General features: G+C 49.8%; 1 protein-coding gene across 2 annotated transcripts in view; it reads left to right on the top strand.

The window, feature by feature from the left end:
• The window catches only part of LOC106590970 (phosphatidylserine synthase 1), a 31,294-nt gene that overhangs the window by 6,232 nt on the left and 5,186 nt on the right, over positions 1-19,876 (top strand). Inside the window, exons 8-11 of one of the 2 annotated variants that reach the window (XM_082975858.1) lie at positions 12,132-12,244; positions 12,804-12,869; positions 15,145-15,244; positions 17,731-17,799. In XM_082975858.1, the coding sequence (XP_082831984.1) occupies positions 12,132-12,244; positions 12,804-12,869; positions 15,145-15,244; positions 17,731-17,799 (348 nt within the window). The remainder of the gene's footprint in view (positions 1-12,131; positions 12,245-12,803; positions 12,870-15,144; positions 15,245-17,730; positions 17,800-19,876) is intronic. The other variant, XM_082975859.1, reaches the window with a different exon arrangement.

The following is a 19,876-nucleotide window of genomic DNA, read 5'->3' as shown; positions in this document are numbered from 1 at the left end:
TGTTTCTGGGTTCAAACGTACAACTGTCATTCTATTTCTAATGCACCCATGTCCAATAACACCCTATAGTGCACTACTTTAGGGCCCTGGTCAAAGTCTATCTGGCCTGACTGCACCAGGTGTATGGGGAGTTCTGGTCTGACAGGGGTTAGCGGTTAGCACTAGGTATATGGGGAGTTCTGGTCTGACAGGGGTTAGCACTAGGTATATGGGGAGTTCTGGTCTGACAGGGGTTAGCGGTTAGCACTAGGTATATGGGGAGTTCTGGTCTGACAGGGGTTAGCACTAGGTATATGGGGAGTTCTGGTCTGACAGGGGTTAGCACTAGGTATATGGGGAGTTCTGGTCTGACGGGGGTTAGCGGTTAGCACTAGGTATATGGGGAGTTCTGGTCTGACGGGGGTTAGCGGTTAGCACTAGGTATATGGGGAGTTCTGGTCTGACGGGGGTTAGCGGTTAGCACTAGGTATATGGGGAGTTCTGGTCTGACGGGGGTTAGCGGTTAGCACTAGGTATATGGGGAGTTCTGGTCTGACAGGGGTTAGCGGTTAGCACTAGGTATATGGGGAGTTCTGGTCTGACGGGGGTTAGCGGTTAGCACTAGGTATATGGGGAGTTCTGGTCTGACAGGGGTTAGCGGTTAGTACTAGGTATATGGGGAGTTCTGGTCTGACAGGGGTTAGCGGTTAGTACTAGGTATATGGGGAGTTCTGGTCTGACGGGGGTTAGCACTAGGTATATGGGGAGTTCTGGTCTGACGGGGGTTAGCACTAGGTATATGGGGAGTTCTGGTCTGACGGGGGTTAGCACTAGGTATATGGGGAGTTCTGGTCTGACAGGGGTTAGCACTAGGTATATGGGGAGTTCTGGTCTGACGGGGGTTAGCACTAGGTATATGGGGAGTTCTGGTCTGACAGGGGTTAGCACTAGGTATATGGGGAGTTCTGGTCTGACGGGGGTTAGCGGTTAGCACTAGGTATATGGGGAGTTCTGGTCTGACAGGGGTTAGCGGTTAGTACTAGGTATATGGGGAGTTCTGGTCTGACAGGGGTTAGCACTAGGTATATGGGGAGTTCTGGTCTGACAGGGGTTAGCACTAGGTATATGGGGAGTTCTGGTCTGACAGGGGTTAGCGGTTAGCACTAGGTATATGGGGAGTTCTGGTCTGACAGGGGTTAGCGGTTAGCACTAGGTATATGGGGAGTTCTGGTCTGACAGGGGTTAGCACTAGGTATATGGGGAGTTCTGGTCTGACAGGGGTTAGCGGTTAGCACTAGGTATATGGGGAGTTCTGGTCTGACAGGGGTTAGCACTAGGTATATGGGGAGTTCTGGTCTGACAGGGGTTAGCACTAGGTATATGGGGAGTTCTGGTCTGACGGGGGTTAGCGGTTAGCACTAGGTATATGGGGAGTTCTGGTCTGACGGGGGTTAGCGGTTAGCACTAGGTATATGGGGAGTTCTGGTCTGACGGGGGTTAGCGGTTAGCACTAGGTATATGGGGAGTTCTGGTCTGACAGGGGTTAGCGGTTAGCACTAGGTATATGGGGAGTTCTGGTCTGACGGGGGTTAGCACTAGGTATATGGGGAGTTCTGGTCTGACAGGGGTTAGCGGTTAGTACTAGGTATATGGGGAGTTCTGGTCTGACAGGGGTTAGCGGTTAGTACTAGGTATATGGGGAGTTCTGGTCTGACGGGGGTTAGCACTAGGTATATGGGGAGTTCTGGTCTGACAGGGGTTAGCACTAGGTATATGGGGAGTTCTGGTCTGACGGGGGTTAGCACTAGGTATATGGGGAGTTCTGGTCTGACAGGGGTTAGCACTAGGTATATGGGGAGTTCTGGTCTGACGGGGGTTAGCACTAGGTATATGGGGAGTTCTGGTCTGACAGGGGTTAGCACTAGGTATATGGGGAGTTCTGGTCTGACGGGGGTTAGCGGTTAGCACTAGGTATATGGGGAGTTCTGGTCTGACAGGGGTTAGCGGTTAGTACTAGGTATATGGGGAGTTCTGGTCTGACAGGGGTTAGCACTAGGTATATGGGGAGTTCTGGTCTGACAGGGGTTAGCACTAGGTATATGGGGAGTTCTGGTCTGACAGGGGTTAGCGGTTAGCACTAGGTATATGGGGAGTTCTGGTCTGACGGTGGTTAGCGGTTAGCACTAGGTATATGGGGAGTTCTGGTCTGACGGTGGTTAGCACTAGGTATATGGGGAGTTCTGGTCTGACGGGGGTTAGCACTAGGTATATGGGGAGTTCTGGTCTGACGGGGGTTAGCACTAGGTATATGGGGAGTTCTGGTCTGACGGGGGTTAGCGGTTAGCACTAGGTATATGGGGAGTTCTGGTCTGACGGTGGTTAGCGGTTAGCACTAGTTATATGGGGTGTTCTGGTCTGACCGGGGTTAGCGGTTAGCACTAGGTATATGGGGAGTTCTGGTCTGACGGGTTAGCACTAGATCTATGGGGAGTTCTGGTCTGACAGGGGTTAGCGGTTAGCACTAGGTATATGGGGAGTTCTGGTCTGACAGGGGTTAGCGGTTAGCACTAGGTATATGGGGAGTTCTGGTCTGACGGTGGTTAGCGGTTAGCACTAGGTATATGGGGAGTTCTGGTCTGACAGGGGTTAGCGGTTAGCACTAGGTATATGGGGAGTTCTGGTCTGACGGGGGTTAGCACTAGGTATATGGGGAGTTCTGGTCTGACAGGGGTTAGCGGTTAGCACTAGGTATATGGGGAGTTCTGGTCTGACGGGGGTTAGCGGTTAGCACTAGGTATATGGGGAGTTCTGGTCTGACGGGGGTTAGCGGTTAGCACTAGGTATATGGGGAGTTCTGGTCTGACAGGGGTTAGCGGTTAGCACTAGGTATATGGGGAGTTCTGGTCTGACGGGGGTTAGCACTAGGTATATGGGGAGTTCTGGTCTGACGGGGGTTAGCGGTTAGCACTAGGTATATGGGGAGTTCTGGTCTGACGGGGGTTAGCGGTTAGCACTAGGTATATGGGGAGTTCTGGTCTGACGGGGGTTAGCGGTTAGCACTAGGTATATGGGGAGTTCTGGTCTGACGGGGGTTAGCGGTTAGCACTAGGTATATGGGGAGTTCTGGTCTGACGGGGGTTAGCACTAGGTATATGGGGAGTTCTGGTCTGACAGGGGTTAGCGGTTAGCACTAGGTATATGGGGAGTTCTGGTCTGACGGGGGTTAGCACTAGGTATATGGGGAGTTCTGGTCTGACAGGGGTTAGCGGTTAGTACTAGGTATATGGGGAGTTCTGGTCTGACAGGGGTTAGCACTAGGTATATGGGGAGTTCTGGTCTGACAGGGGTTAGCGGTTAGCACTAGGTATATGGGGAGTTCTGGTCTGACAGGGGTTAGCGGTTAGCACTAGGTATATGGGGAGTTCTGGTCTGACGGTGGTTAGCGGTTAGCACTAGGTATATGGGGAGTTCTGGTCTGACAGGGGTTAGCACTAGGTATATGGGGAGTTCTGGTCTGACAGGGGTTAGCGGTTAGCACTAGGTATATGGGGAGTTCTGGTCTGACGGGGGTTAGCACTAGGTATATGGGGAGTTCTGGTCTGACGGGGGTTAGCACTAGGTATATGGGGAGTTCTGGTCTGACGGGGGTTAGCACTAGGTATATGGGGAGTTCTGGTCTGACAGGGGTTAGCACTAGGTATATGGGGAGTTCTGGTCTGACGGGGGTTAGCACTAGGTATATGGGGAGTTCTGGTCTGACAGGGGTTAGCACTAGGTATATGGGGAGTTCTGGTCTGACGGGGGTTAGCGGTTAGCACTAGGTATATGGGGAGTTCTGGTCTGACGGGGGTTAGCGGTTAGCACTAGGTATATGGGGAGTTCTGGTCTGACAGGGGTTAGCGGTTAGCACTAGGTATATGGGGCGTTCTGGTCTGACGGGGGTTAGCGGTTAGCACTAGGTATATGGGGAGTTCTGGTCTGACGGGTTAGCGGTTAGTACTAGGTATATGGGGAGTTCTGGTCTGACGGGGGTTAGCACTAGGTATATGGGGAGTTCTGGTCTGACAGGGGTTAGCGGTTAGCACTAGGTATATGGGGAGTTCTGGTCTGACGGGGGTTAGCTTTAAGTAATGAGTTTTCAAAAAGAACATGCCAGGCAGAATCCCCATATACCATAGCAGTCAAAAGTTTGGACACACCTACTCATTCCAGGGTTTCTTTTTTAAAACTATTTTCTACATTGTAGAATGCAAAGCTGTCAAGGCAAATGGTGGCTACTTTGAAGAATCTCAAATATAAAATATTTACTGCATGATTCTGTATGTGTTTTTTCATAGTTTTGATGTCTTCACTATTATTCTACAATGTAGAAAATAGTAAAAATAAAAAAGAAACCCTGGAATGAGTAGGTGTGTCCAAACTTTTGACTGCTATGGTATATGGGGATTCTGCCTGGCATGTTCTTATTGAAAACTCATTACTTAAAGAGTGAAAAACTAGCCGGAAGACGTGACAGTTTCTGGACAGGGGACAGCCCCACCACACCGTGAGATGTATGGATAGATGGTGAACTTGAATAAGTTCCAGTGCTTTACATCATCAACCCAGGGTGGTATTCATTAGGGAACACTGTAGCAAAACCATTATTACAATGGAAAATGAAAACGAGCATTTCTTGTTGGAAAAGTTCTAGTAGTCCCTCCCTGTTTTAGTCCGTTGTCTTCTATTTCTTGCCTAATGAATACAATCCAGGTCCCAGCCAGAGAGCCCCCCATATCTGCCAATACTCCTTCACCCCCCCTTTTATCCTCAATACTGGCTGCCATGGTGATGAAAAGCTGAGCAGCTTCTCTGCTTTTTGTGTGGTGGAGAAATGGACTAGTCTCTCTCCCCTCCCTCCCTCCCCCTCTGTCTCCCGTTCCCAACACTCTGGGGGCTTGAAATAGTAATTACCCAGTCTTTGAGAGTAGCTTGACGAGGGGTTCGGGGAGAGAGAGGGGGGAGATTGTGGAGGGGTGGGTGACTAGGGAGGAGGGGAGAGCAAAGGTAGAGAGAGAGAGTCCTCAGGAGTAGCTACAGTTTAGCTGCTCTCTCTCCAGAGGGCCTCTAGACAGGCTCAGGGCCAAATAAGACTATCTCTACACTGAGAGAGAGACACACCCAGGCTCAGGGCCAAATGAGACTATCTCTACACAGAGAGAGAGACACACACAGGCTCAGGGCCAAATGACAGCGTGTTGAGACAGTCTGGTTCCAGTCTCTTCATTATGCTGTACTGTGGATGATGAGAAGCGCAGGGTCAAACTGTGGGTGGGTGGGTCCAAATGTTGACATGGTTCAGGTTCACTGTTATAGTTTGTAATCCATAGCTAGGCTATGTATTCTACTTCCTCATTTGGGAGGTAGAGAGAGGGAGGAGTTAGTTGGGGCGGCAGGTAGCCTAGTGGTTAGAGCGTTGGGGCAGCAGGTAGCCTAGTGGTTAGAGCGTTGGGCCAGTAACCAGCAGGTAGCCTAGTGGTTTAGAGCGTTGGGCCATTAACCAGCAGGTAGCCTAGTGGTTTACAGCATTGGGCCAGTAACCAGCAGGTAGCCTAGTGGTTTACAGCGTTGGGCCAGTAACCAGCAGGTAGCCTAGTGGTTAGAGCATTGGGCCAGTAACCAGCAGGTAGCCTAGTGGTTTACAGCGTTGGGCCAGTAACCAGCAGGTAGCCTAGTGGTTTAGAGCGTTGGGCCAGTAACCAGCAGGTAGCCTAGTGGTTTAGAGCGTTGGGCCAGTAACCAGCAGGTAGCCTAGTGGTTTAGAGCGTTGGGCCAGTAACCAGCAGGTAGCCTAGTGGTTTAGAGCGTTGGGCCAGTAACCAGCAGGTAGCCTAGTGGTTTAGAGCGTTGGGCCAGTAACCAGCAGGTAGCCTAGTGGTTTAGAGCGTTGGGCCAGTAACCAGCAGGTAGCCTAGTGGTTTAGAGCGTTGGGCCAGTAACCAGCAGGTAGCCTAGTGGTTTAGAGCGTTGGGCCAGTAACCAGCAGGTAGCCTAGTGGTTTAGAGCGTTGGGCCAGTAACCAGCAGGTAGCCTAGTGGTTTAGAGCGTTGGGCCAGTAACCAGCAGGTAGCCTAGTGGTTTAGAGCGTTGGGCCAGTAACCAGCACGTAGCCTAGTGGTTTAGAGCGTTGGGCCAGTAACCAGCAGGTAGCCTAGTGGTTTAGAGCGTTGGGCCAGTAACCAGCAGGTAGCCTAGTGGTTTAGAGCGTTGGGCCAGTAACCAGCAGGTAGCCTAGTGGTTTAGAGCGTTGGGCCAGTAACCAGCAGGTAGCCTAGTGGTTTAGAGCGTTGGGCCAGTAACCAGCAGGTAGCCTAGTGGTTTAGAGCGTTGGGCCAGTAACCAGCAGGTAGCCTAGTGGTTTAGAGCGTTGGGCCAGTAACCAGCAGGTAGCCTAGTGGTTTAGAGCGTTGGGCCAGTAACCAGCAGGTAGCCTAGTGGTTTAGAGCGTTGGGCCAGTAACCAGCAGGTAGCCTAGTGGTTTAGAGCGTTGGGCCAGTAACCAGCAGGTAGCCTAGTGGTTTAGAGCGTTGGGCCAGTAACCAGCAGGTAGCCTAGTGGTTTAGAGCGTTGGGCCAGTAACCAGCAGGTAGCCTAGTGGTTTAGAGCGTTGGGCCAGTAACCAGCAGGTAGCCTAGTGGTTTAGAGCGTTGGGCCAGTAACCAGCAGGTAGCCTAGTGGTTTAGAGCGTTGGGCCAGTAACCAGCAGGTAGCCTAGTGGTTTAGAGCGTTGGGCCAGTAACCAGCAGGTAGCCTAGAGCGTTGGGCCAGTAACCAGCAGGTAGCCTAGAGCGTTGGGCCAGTAACCAGCAGGTAGCTAGAGCGTTGGGCCAGTAACCAGCAGGTAGCCTAGTGGTTTAGAGCGTTGGGCCAGTAACCAGCAGGTAGCCTAGTGGTTTAGAGCGTTGGGCCAGTAACCAGCAGGTAGCCTAGAGCGTTGGGCCAGTAACCAGCAGGTAGCTTAGTGGTTTAGAGCGTTGGGCCAGTAACCAGCAGGTAGCCTAGTGGTTAGAGCGTTGGGCCAGTAACCAGCAGGTAGCCTAGTGGTTTAGAGCGTTGGGCCAGTAACCAGCAGGTAGCCTAGAGCGTTGGGCCAGTAACCAGCAGGTAGCTAGAGCGTTGGGCCAGTAACCAGCAGGTAGCCTAGTGGTTTAGAGCGTTGGGCCAGTAACCAGCAGGTAGCCTAGTGGTTTAGAGCGTTGGGCCAGTAACCAGCAGGTAGCCTAGAGCGTTGGGCCAGTAACCAGCAGGTAGCTTAGTGGTTTAGAGCGTTGGGCCAGTAACCAGCAGGTAGCCTAGTGGTTAGAGCGTTGGGCCAGTAACCAGCAGGTAGCCTAGTGGTTTAGAGCGTTGGGCCAGTAACCAGCAGGTAGCCTAGTGGGTTAGAGCGTTGGGCCGGTAACCAGCAGGTAGCCTAGTGGGTTAGAGCGTTGGGCCGGTAACCAGCAGGTAGCCTAGTGGTTTAGAGCGTTGGGCCGGTAACCAGCAGGTAGCCTAGTGGTTTAGAGCGTTGGGCCGGTAACCAGCAGGTAGCCTAGTGGTTTAGAGCGTTGGGCCGGTAACCAGCAGGTAGCCTAGTGGTTTAGAGCGTTGGGCCGGTAACCAGCAGGTAGCCTAGTGGTTTAGAGCGTTGGGCCGGTAACCAGCAGGTAGCCTAGTGGTTTAGAGCGTTGGGCCCGGTAACCAGCAGGTAGCCTAGTGGTTTAGAGCGTTGGCCGGTAACCAGCAGGTAGCCCCTAGTGGTTAGAGCGTTGGGCCAGTAACCAGCAGGTAGCCTAGAGCGGTTGGGCCGGTAACCAGCAGGTAGCCTAGTGGTTTAGAGCGTTGGGGCCAGTAACCAGCAGGTAGCCTAGTGGTTTAGAGCGTTGGGCCAGTAGCCAGCAGGTAGCCTAAGTGGTTTAGAGCGTTGGGCCGGTAACCAGCAGGTTGCCTAGTGGTTTAGAGCGTTGGGCCGGTAACCAGCAGGTAGCCTAGAGCGTTGGGCCGGTAACCAGCAGGTAGCCTAGTGGTTAGAGCGTTGGGCCGGTAACCAGCAGGTAGCCTTAGAGCGTTGGCCGGTAACCAGCAGGTGGTTTAGAGCGTTGGGCCGGTAACCAGCAGGTAGCCTAGTGGTTTAGAGCGTTGGGCCGGTAACCAGCAGGTGGTTTAGAGCGTTGGGCCGGTAACCAGCAGGTGGTTTAGAGCGTTGGGCCGGTAACCAGCAGGTGGTTTAGAGCGTTGGGCCGGTAACCAGCAGGTGGTTTAGAGCGTTGGGCCGGTAACCAGCAGGTGGTTTAGAGCGTTGGGCCGGTAACCAGCAGGTGGTTTAGAGCGTTGGGCCGGTAACCAGCAGGTGGTTTAGAGCGTTGGGCCGGTAACCAGCAGGTGGTTTAGTGGTTTAGAGCGTTGGGCCAGTAACCAGCAGGTAGCCTAGTGGTTAGAGCGTTGGGCCAGTAACCAGCAGGTAGCCTAGTGGTTTAGAGCGTTGGGCCAGTAACCAGCAGGTAGCCTAGTGGGTTAGAGCGTTGGGCCGGTAACCAGCAGGTAGCCTAGTGGGTTAGAGCGTTGGGCCGGTAACCAGCAGGTAGCCTAGTGGTTTAGAGCGTTGGGCCGGTAACCAGCAGGTAGCCTAGTGGTTTAGAGCGTTGGGCCGGTAACCAGCAGGTAGCCTAGTGGTTTAGAGCGTTGGGCCGGTAACCAGCAGGTAGCCTAGTGGTTTAGAGCGTTGGGCCGGTAACCAGCAGGTAGCCTAGTGGTTTAGAGCGTTGGGCCGGTAGCCAGCAGGTAGCCTAGTGGTTTAGAGCGTTGGGCCGGTAACCAGCAGGTAGCCTAGTGGTTTAGAGCGTTGGGCCAGTAACCAGCAGGTAGCCTAGTGGTTAGTGCGTTGGGCCGGTAACCAGCAGGTAGCCTAGTGGTTTAGAGCGTTGGGCCAGTAACCAGCAGGTAGCCTAGTGGGTTAGAGCGTTGGGCCAGTAACCAGCAGGTAGCCTAGTGGTTAGTGCGTTGGGCCAGTAACCAGCAGGTAGCCTAGTGGTTTAGAGCGTTGGGCCAGTAACCAGCAGGTAGCCTAGTGGTTTAGAGCGTTGGGCCAGTAACCAGCAGGTAGCCTAGTGGTTTAGAGCGTTGGGCCAGTAACCAGCAGGTAGCCTAGTGGTTTAGAGCGTTGGGCCAGTAACCAGCAGGTAGCCTAGAGCGTTGGGCCAGTAACCAGCAGGTAGCCTAGTGGTTTAGAGCGTTGGGCCAGTAACCAGCAGGTAGCCTAGTGGTTTAGAGCGTTGGGCCAGTAGCCAGCAGGTAGCCTAGTGGTTTAGAGCGTTGGGCCGGTAACCAGCAGGTTGCCTAGTGGTTTAGAGCGTTGGGCCGGTAACCAGCAGGTAGCCTAGAGCGTTGGGCCGGTAACCAGCAGGTAGCCTAGTGGTTTAGAGCGTTGGGCCGGTAACCAGCAGGTAGCCTAGAGCGTTGGGCCGGTAACCAGCAGGTGGTTTAGAGCGTTGGGCCGGTAACCAGCAGGTGGTTTAGAGCGTTGGGCCGGTAACCAGCAGGTGGTTTAGAGCGTTGGGCCGGTAACCAGCAGGTGGTTTAGAGCGTTGGGCCGGTAACCAGCAGGTGGTTTAGAGCGTTGGGCCGGTAACCAGCAGGTGGTTTAGAGCGTTGGGCCGGTAACCAGCAGGTGGTTTAGAGCGTTGGGCCGGTAACCAGCAGGTGGTTTAGAGCGTTGGGCCGGTAACCAGCAGGTGGTTTAGAGCGTTGGGCCGGTAACCAGCAGGTGGTTTAGAGCGTTGGGCCGGTAACCAGCAGGTGGTTTAGAGCGTTGGGCCGGTAACCAGCAGGTGGTTTAGAGCGTTGGGCCGGTAACCAGCAGGTAGCCTAGTGGTTTAGAGCGTTGGGCCGGTAACCAGCAGGTAGCCTAGTGGTTTAGAGCGTTGGGCCGGTAACCAGCAGGTAGCCTAGTGGTTTAGAGCGTTGGGCCGGTAACCAGCAGGTAGCCTAGTGGTTTAGAGCGTTGGGCCGGTAACCAGCAGGTAGCCTAGTGGTTTAGAGCGTTGGGCCGGTAACCAGCAGGTAGCCTAGTGGTTTAGAGCGTTGGGCCGGTAACCAGCAGGTAGCCTAGTGGTTTAGAGCGTTGGGCCGGTAACCAGCAGGTAGCCTAGTGGTTTAGAGCGTTGGGCCGGTAACCAGCAGGTAGCCTAGTGGTTTAGAGCGTTGGGCCGGTAACCAGCAGGTAGCCTAGTGGTTTAGAGCGTTGGGCCGGTAACCAGCAGGTAGCCTAGTGGTTTAGAGCGTTGGGCCGGTAACCAGCAGGTAGCCTAGTGGTTTAGAGCGTTGGGCCGGTAACCAGCAGGTAGCCTAGTGGTTTAGAGCGTTGGGCCGGTAACCAGCAGGTAGCCTAGTGGTTTAGAGCGTTGGGCCGGTAACCAGCAGGTAGCCTAGTGGTTTAGAGCGTTGGGCCGGTAACCAGCAGGTAGCCTAGTGGTTTAGAGCGTTGGGCCGGTAGCCAGCAGGTAGCCTAGTGGTTTAGAGCGTTGGGCCGGTAGCCAGCAGGTAGCCTAGTGGTTTAGAGCGTTGGGCCGGTAGCCAGCAGGTAGCCTAGTGGTTTAGAGCGTTGGGCCGGTAGCCAGCAGGTAGCCTAGTGGTTTAGAGCGTTGGGCCGGTAACCAGCAGGTAGCCTAGTGGTTTAGAGCGTTGGGCCGGTAACCAGCAGGTAGCCTAGTGGTTTAGAGCGTTGGGCCGGTAACCAGCAGGTAGCCTAGTGGTTTAGAGCGTTGGGCCGGTAGCCAGCAGGTAGCCTAGTGGTTTAGAGCGTTGGGCCGGTAGCCAGCAGGTAGCCTAGTGGTTTAGAGCGTTGGGCCGGTAGCCAGCAGGTAGCCTAGTGGTTTAGAGCGTTGGGCCGGTAGCCAGCAGGTAGCCTAGTGGTTTAGAGCGTTGGGCCGGTAACCAGCAGGTAGCCTAGTGGTTTAGAGCGTTGGGCCGGTAACCAGCAGGTAGCCTAGTGGTTTAGAGCGTTGGGCCGGTAACCAGCAGGTAGCCTAGTGGTTTAGAGCGTTGGGCCAGTAACCAGCAGGTAGCCTAGTGGTTTAGAGCGTTGGGCCGGTAACCATTAGGTAGCCTAGTGGTTTAGAGCGTTGGGCCGGTAACCAGCAGGTAGCCTAGTGGTTTTGAGCGTTGGGGCGGCAGGTAGCCTAGTGGTTTAGAGCGTTGGGCCAGTAACCAGCAGGTAGCCTAGTGGTTTAGAGCGTTGGGCCGGTAACCATTAGGTAGCCTAGTGGTTTAGAGCGTTGGGCCGGTAACCAGCAGGTAGCCTAGTGGTTTAGAGCGTTGGGCCGGTAACCAGCAGGTAGCCTAGTGGTTTAGAGCGTTGGGCCAGTAACCAGCAGGTAGCCTAGTGGTGTAGAGCGTTGGGCCGGTAACCAGCAGGTAGCCTAGTGGTTAGAGTGTTGGGCCAGTAACCAGCAGGTTGCTAGATTGAATCCCTGAGCTGACAAGGTAAAAATCTGTTGTTCTGCCCCTGAACAAGGCAGTTAACCCACTGATCCTAGACCGTCATTGTAAATAAGAATTTGTTCTTAACTGACTTCCCTAGTTAAATAAAAAATAATTTGTGGCTGTATTCAGTGTGATTGAAATGCGGCAGGGCTCGACGCTGACCTTTTTTACAAGTAGCACGGGTGCCTAGGTTGTAAAATGTAGGCACACACCAAGAAATGTAGGAGCACAATGAAAATGATTTGACCTAATAAAGCTACAATCCTTCACGTGCTTCTAAATTAATATTCCTGGTCACACAGTAACATATTTTAAGTGCATATGTGAGTAGAATGGTGGCTGTAGAGCCCTGTGGGGTGGGAGATGGGGGGAGCTCTGTAGAGCCCTGTGGGGTGGGGGATGGGGGGAGCTCTGTAGAGCCCTGTGGGGTGGGGGATGGGGGGGGAGCTCTGTAGAGCCCTGTGGGGTGGGGGATGGGGGGGAGCTCTGTAGAGCCCTGTGGGGTGGGGGATGGGGGGAGCTCTGTAGAACCCTGTGGGGTGGGGGATGGGAGCTCTGTAGAGCCCCGTGGGGGGGGGGGGAGCTCTGTAGAGCCCTGTGGGGGGGGTGGCTATGTGATGGTGTCTATGATAACTCCCTCTGTTTCTCCATAGCTGACAGAGTTGAACACATTCTTCCTGAAGCACATATTTGTGTTCCCGGCGTGCCACGCCCTCAGCTGGTGTCGGATCCTCTTCATCGGCATCATCACAGCTCCCACCGTGAGGTAGGACCTCACCCCTCGCCTGGGCTGATCTCCCCCCCTCTCTCCTCTGTTCTCTTCTCCTCTCCTCTGTTCTCTTCTCCTCTCCTCTGTTCTCTTCTCCTCTGTTCTCTTCTCCTCTGTTCTCTTCTCCTCTGTTCTCTTCTCCTCTGTTCTCTTCTCCTCTGTTCTCTTCTCTTCTCCTCTGTTCTCTTCTCTTCTCCTCTGTTCTCTTCTCTTCTCCTCTGTTCTCTTCTCTTCTCCTCTGTTCTCTTCTCTGTTTCCCCCCCTCTCCTCTGTTCTCCTCTCCTCTGTCCTCCTCTCCTCTGTTCCCCCCCCCCCCTCTCTCCTCTGCCCCCCCCTTCTCTCCCAATTTGCACCCCTTGTGCACCAGTCTTTAGAAAACTCCTCAGTCATACCGTCAGTGTTTGTCCAACATCAGTTCTTCTTCCATCTCAACATGTCTAGAGTTAATGGCTATGAGAGGACAGCTCTCTGTCTGTGGTAAACTGGTTCACATGTCTGCCTTTCTGTCCTGTATTTGTCCTGACCTGTTGTGGTGTTTTCTCCCTGTGTTTTTCAGGCAGTACTATGCCTACCTCACAGACACACAGTGTAAGCGTGTTGGGACACAGTGCTGGGTGTTTGGGTGAGTTATTTCATTAGCTACTACCATGACAACAGTAGATGATGTCTGAGATAAAGCTGTTTACTCTGCTGTCTGCCATCTACACCATTAAACTACAATACACATCTACGTCTGCAGTAGCCAGCCGTCAGGTCCATGATTTACCTTTAGTCAACAACTGAACAGAGCTCTTTGACGGTATGGTTTCTACCGTTGGGCTGCGTATTGGTATGTAAACTGTAGCAGTGTGAGGGTGAAGACATGGGGATGGAGGCTAGGTTAATGTTAATATTAACACACCTTTAACAGCCTGGAGGACTGAGAAACTCTAGCTGGTTAGGGCTGTACACACACACACACACAGAGACACAGACAGTCTGGCAGTGTAGCACTACAAAACAATGGGCTCCATTATCCCCCAGCTAAACCCTGAGTATTAAAGACTGGCTGTATTAAAGTCATTACTTAGACACATGGTGTAGGAGTGTGTAGGGTAGAATACTCTATAATACTGGAATCACTAAGTCAGTAGAATGGTGTATTCTGACTGTTATTTATGTTTACATATACATACACTTCTCTAAATCAAATCAAACTTTATTAGTCACATGTGCCGAATACAACAGGTGTAGACCTTACTGTGAAATGCTTACTTACAAGCCCTGAACCAACAATGCCGGTTAAGAAAATATTTACTAAATAAACTAAAGTAATAAAGAAAGTTAAATAACACAATAAAATAACAATAACAAGGCTATATACAGGGGGGTACCGGTACCGAGTCAATGTGCATAAAGTGACTATGTATAGATAATAAACAGTAAGGGGTACAGGTTAGTGGAGGTCATTTGTACATGTAGGTAGGGGTAAAGTGACTATGTATAGATAATAAACAGTAAGGGGTACAGGTTAGTGGAGGTCATTTGTACATGTAGGTAGGGGTAAAGTGACTATGTATAGATAATAAACAGTAAGGGGTACAGGTTAGTGGAGGTCATTTGTACATGTAGGTAGGGGTAAAGTGACTATGTATAGATAATAAACAGTAAGGGGTACAGGTTAGTTGGAGGTCATTTGTACATGTAGGTAGGGGTAAAGTGACTATGTATAGATAATAAACAGTAAGGGGTACAGGTTAGTGGAGGTCATTTGTACATGTAGGTAGGGGTAAAGTGACTATGTATAGATAATAAACAGTAAGGGGTACAGGTTAGTGGAGGTCATTTGTACATGTAGGTAGGGGTAAAGTGACTATGTATAGATAATAAACAGTAAGGGGGTACAGGTTAGTGGAGGTAATATGTACATGTAGGTAGGGGTAAAGTGACTATGTATAGATAATAAACAGTAAGGGGTACAGGTTAGTGGAGGTCATTTGTACATGTAGGTAGGGGTAAAGTGACTATGTATAGATAATAAACAGTAAGTAGCAGCAGTGTAAAAACAAAGGGGGGGGGGTCAGTGTATATAGTCCGGGTATCCATTTGATTCCTTGTTCAGCAGTCTTATGATTTGGAGGTAGAATCTGTTAAGGAGTCTTCTGGACCTAGACTTGCAGCTTGCCGTGCGGTAGCAGAGAGAACAGTCTATGACTTGGGTGACTGGAGACTTTGTACATTTTTTGGGCCTTCCTCTGACACCGCCTAGTATATAGGTCCTGGATGGCAGGAAGCTTGGCCCCAGTGATGTACTGGGTCATAGGCACTACCCTCGGTGTGTATATTCTACTGTTTTCTCATGTTTAGGGGAATAAGGGATCGTAGAAACTTTTGTAGACAAAACATTTGTGAAATGTGATTTTATAATTTGTTCCCCCCCATTTATATCCCATTAAAATGCTGTCTATCCATGTTTCCATTGTGCGTGTGGCATGTGTACTGTTGTCAGTATGTTTATTTTGGTTAGCGCTTAGCAGGGATCTGAATATCGTACTTATTCCCTCCAGCTCCCACTACAGTAAAGACTGTTGGCAATGTTAACATCTGACCATGTAGATGGGCTGGTTTCATGTTTCCATGGGCCTCAGCTTACCTCTCTCTCTGTCACATTCTCTCTGCGTCTCTCACCCCTCACCCTCCTCTCCCTCACTCTGTCATGTCACCACCCAGCCGGGTGACAGGTGTCATAGTGTGCATCCCAACAGGTACCCTATTCCCTTTATAGTGCACTACTTTAGACCAGGTTATCCACCATGGAGGGAATAGGGGGCCATTTGGGACACAGCTATAGCTGGCTGATTACCCAGCAGCCTTAGCTGTAGTGTGTGACGTGTGTGTGTGTGTCTCTGACATCACAGGGCCATAGCGTTCCTGGAAGCCTTGGCGTGTATAAAGTTTGGAATGGAGCTGTTCTCCAAGACCCAGGTCCTCTATGTGCTGGTGTGGCTGCTGTGTGTGGTAAGAATGGTCTCCACACCGCTGTCCTGTCCAAGTCCTTTTACTATGTATCTCCACACCGCTGTCCTGTCCAAGTCCTTTTACTATGTATCTCCACACCGCTGTCCTGTCCAAGTCCTTTTACTATGTATCTCCACACCGCTGTCCTGTCCAAGTCCTTTTACTATGTACATAAACAAACCAGTCTCCACACCGCTGTCCTGTCCAAGTCCTTTTACTATGTACATAAACAAACCAGTCTCCACACAGCTGTCCTGTCCAAGTCCTTTTACTATGTACATAAACAAACCAGTCTCCACACCGCTGTCCTGTCCAAGTCCTTTTACTATGTACATAAACAAACCAGTCTCCACACAGCTGTCCTGTCCAAGTCCTTTTACTATGTACATAAACAAACCAGTCTCCACACCGCTGTCCTGTCCAAGTCCTTTTACTATGTACATAAACAAACCAGTCTCCACACAGCTGTCCTGTCCAAGTCCTTTTACTATGTACATAAACAAACCAGTCTCCACACAGCTGTCCTGTCCAAGTCCTTTTACTATGTACATAAACAAACCAGTCTCCACACCGCTGTCCTGTCCAAGTCCTTTTACTATGTACATAAACAAACCAGTCTCCACACAGCTGTCCTGTCCAAGTCCTTTTACTATGTACATAAACAAACCAGTCTCCACACAGCTGTCCTGTCCAAGTCCTTTTACTATGTACATAAACAAACCAGTCTCCACACAGCTGTCCTGTCCAAGTCCTTTTACTATGTACATAAACAAACCAGTCTCCACACAGCTGTCCTGTCCAAGTCCTTTTACTATGTACATAAACAAACCAGTCTCCACACAGCTGTCCTGTCCAAGTCCTTTTACTATGTACATAAACAAACCAGTCTCCACACCGCTGTCCTGTCCAAGTCCTTTTACTATGTACATAAACAAACCAGTCTCCACACCGCTGTCCTGTCCAAGTCCTTTTACTATGTACATAAACAAACCAGTCTCCACACAGCTGTCCTGTCCAAGTCCTTTTACTAGTTAACGTACCATGCAGGCTTAGTCATCGTTAGCGCACGTGCGTGGACCAACCTACCAGGGCTGTAGTTGTCCTAGTATTTGGTATTGACAGGATAACATACCAGGGCTGTAGTTGTTCTGGTATTTGGTATTAGATGGTGACAGGATAACATACCAGGGCTGTAGTTGTCCTAGTATTTGGTATTAGATGGTGACAGGATAACATACCAGGGCTGTAGTTGTCCTAGTATTTGGTATTAGATGGTGACAGGATAACATACCAGGGCTGTAGTTGTCCTAGTATTTGGTATTAGATGGTGACAGGATAACATACCAGGGCTGTAGTTGTTCTGGTATTTGGTATTAGATGGTGACAGGATAACATACCAGGGCTGTAGTTGTCCTAGTATTTGGTATTAGATGGTGACAGGATAACATACCAGGGCTGTAGTTGTCCTAGTATTTGGTATTGACAGGATAACATACCAGGGCTGTAGTTGTCCTAGTATTTGGTATTAGATGGTGACAGGATAACATACCAGGGCTGTAGTTGTCCTAGTATTTGGTATTAGATGGTGACAGGATAACATACCAGGGCTGTAGTTGTTCTGGTATTTGGTATTAGATGGTGACAGGATAACATACCAGGGCTGTAGTTGTCCTAGTATTTGGTATTAGATGGTGACAGGATAACATACCAGGGCTGTAGTTGTCCTAGTATTTGGTATTGACAGGATAACATACCAGGGCTGTAGTTGTTCTGGTATTTGGTATTAGATGGTGACAGGATAACATACCAGGGCTGTAGTTGTCCTAGTATTTGGTATTAGATGGTGACAGGATAACATACCAGGGCTGTAGTTGTCCTAGTATTTGGTATTAGATGGTGACAGGATAACATACCAGGGCTGTAGTTGTCCTAGTATTTGGTATTAGATGGTGACAGGATAACATACCAGGGCTGTAGTTGTCCTAGTATTTGGTATTAGATGGTGACAGGATAACATACCAGGGCTGTAGTTGTCCTAGTATTTGGTATTAGATGGTGACAGGATAACATACCAGGGCTGTAGTTGTCCTAGTATTTGGTATTAGATGGTGACAGGATAACATACCAGGGCTGTAGTTGTCCTAGTATTTGGTATTAGATGGTGACAGGATAACAGTCTTCAGAACTGTGTTTGTCTTCGGCTACTAGTTTATCTATGGCATGTCAATGTGTTTTCAGCTAAAAGGCCTTACATTTTGTGGCTGACATGTTGGCTATATGAGGGACTACTTGACGTTGGTGTATTCAGTCCATTGCATTCAGTACCCCCCCCCTATGTATTCATAGATATATCTATCTCTATCTATATGTACGTTTTTGTATTTTATGTTTTGACTATTGTTTCAACCAATTTCCCTCTAGGACAATAAAGCTGAAACTTGACCTTGAACTGACTGTGGCCTTAACTCTGTCTCCTCTCCTCCCAGGCCTTAATCACATTCCTGTGTCTGTATGGGATGGTGTGGTATGCAGAGATCTATGGCCCCAAAGAGAAGGTATGCCGACATACCAGGCTAGATATGAACTACACCTCGTTGACTACAGGATGGTCCTGCTGCAACCATTCTCCATATACATGCACCTTTATTCATCGCTTAGAACACATGTCCCTGGAACTGTGACTATCCCAGGCCATTTAGAACACATGTCCCTGGAACTGTGACTATCCCAGGCCATTTAGAACACATGTCCCTGGAAATGTGACTATCCCAGGCCATTTAGAACACATGTCCCAGGAACTGTGACTATCCCAGGCCATTTAGAACACATGTCCCTGGAACTGTGACTATCCCAGGCCATGACAGGCACTAGTAGTGTGTTCTTGTTGTCATTGTTCAGCAGCTCTTTATTCTGTAGAAACTGAAAGAGTGCCACCAGCTGGTGGTGGACTCTGATAGAGGTGCCGCTTTAGATGGACTGTAGGTGTAACTGTCCTGGTGTCCTTGTTGGAGGTCGTAGAACGAGCAGCAGGAGACAGGGACACAATCCACACTTTATTACCACACACCAGACAGACATGTTACATTACCACACATGGCGAACAGGAAGAGGAGACTAGTAGTGTACGGGGTAGTGTTGTATTGGTTTCCTGGAATGCAATAGAGGAAATGGTGAGTTCCAAAAGTATTGGGACAGTGACACATTTTTGTTCTGTACTCCAGAACTTTGGATTATGAAATTATACAATGACTGAGGTTGAAGGTCAGACTGTCAGCTTTAATTTGAGGGTATTTTCATCCGAATCGGGTGAATCGTTTAAAAGGTACAGCACTTTTTGTACATAGTCCCCCCCCATTTTAGGGGAACAAAAGTATTGGGACAAATTCACTTATGTGTATTAAAGTAATCAAAAGTTTACCATTTGGTCCCATATTCATAGCACACAATGACCACATCATGCTTGTGACTTGGTTGGATGCTACCATGATTACGGATAATCTTGAACAGATCGAAAATAATGATGAGTGAGAAAGTCAGACGCTAAAATATCATACCCCCAACACATGCTAACCTCTCACCATTACAATAACAGGGGAGGTTAGCATTTTATATCATACCCCCAAGACATGCTAACCTCTCACCATTACAATAACAGGGGAGGTTAGCATTTTATATCATACCCCCAAGACATGCTAACCTCTCACCATTACAATAACAGGGGAGGTTAGCATTTTATATCATACCCCCAAGACATGCTAACCTCTCACCATTACAATAACAGGGGAGGTTAGCATTTTATATCATACCCCCAAGACATGCTAACCTCTCACCATTACAATAACAGGGGAGGTTAGCATTTTATATCATACCCCCAAGACATGCTAACCTCTCACCATTACAATAACAGGGGAGGTTAGCATTTTATATCATACCCCCAAGACATGCTAACCTCTCACCATTACAATAACAGGGGAGGTTAGCATTTTATATCATACCCCCAAGACATGCTAACCTCTCACCATTACAATAACAGGGGAGGTTAGCATTTTATATCATACCCCCAAGACATGCTAACCTCTCACCATTACAATAACAGGGGAGGTTAGCATTTTATATCATACCCCCAAGACATGCTAACCTCTCACCATTACAATAACAGGGGAGGTTAGCATTTTATATCATACCCCCAAGACATGCTAACCTCTCACCATTACAATAACAGGGGAGGTTAGCATTTTATATCATACCCCCAAGACATGCTAACCTCTCACCATTACAATAACAGGGGAGGTTAGCATTTTATATCATACCCCCAAGACATGCTAACCTCTCACCATTACAATAACAGGGGAGGTTAGCATTTTATATCATACCCCCAAGACATGCTAACCTCTCACCATCAAAATACCAGGGGAGGTTAGCATTTTATATCATACCCCCAAGACATGCTAACCTCTCACCATTACAATAACAGGGGAGGTTAGCATTTTATATCATACCCCCAAGACATGCTAACCTCTCACCATTACAATAACAGGGGAGGTTAGCATTTTTATATCATACCCCCAAGACATGCTAACCTCTCACCATTACAATAACAGGGGAGGTTAGCATTTTTATATCATACCCCCA

This window comes from Salmo salar, chromosome 05 (genome assembly GCF_965601325.2).
Source record: "Salmo salar chromosome 05, fSalSal1, whole genome shotgun sequence".
NCBI lineage: Eukaryota > Metazoa > Chordata > Actinopteri > Salmoniformes > Salmonidae > Salmo > Salmo salar.
Note: the sequence above shows the minus strand (reverse complement) of the source record. Positions and strands in the feature narration are given on the sequence as shown.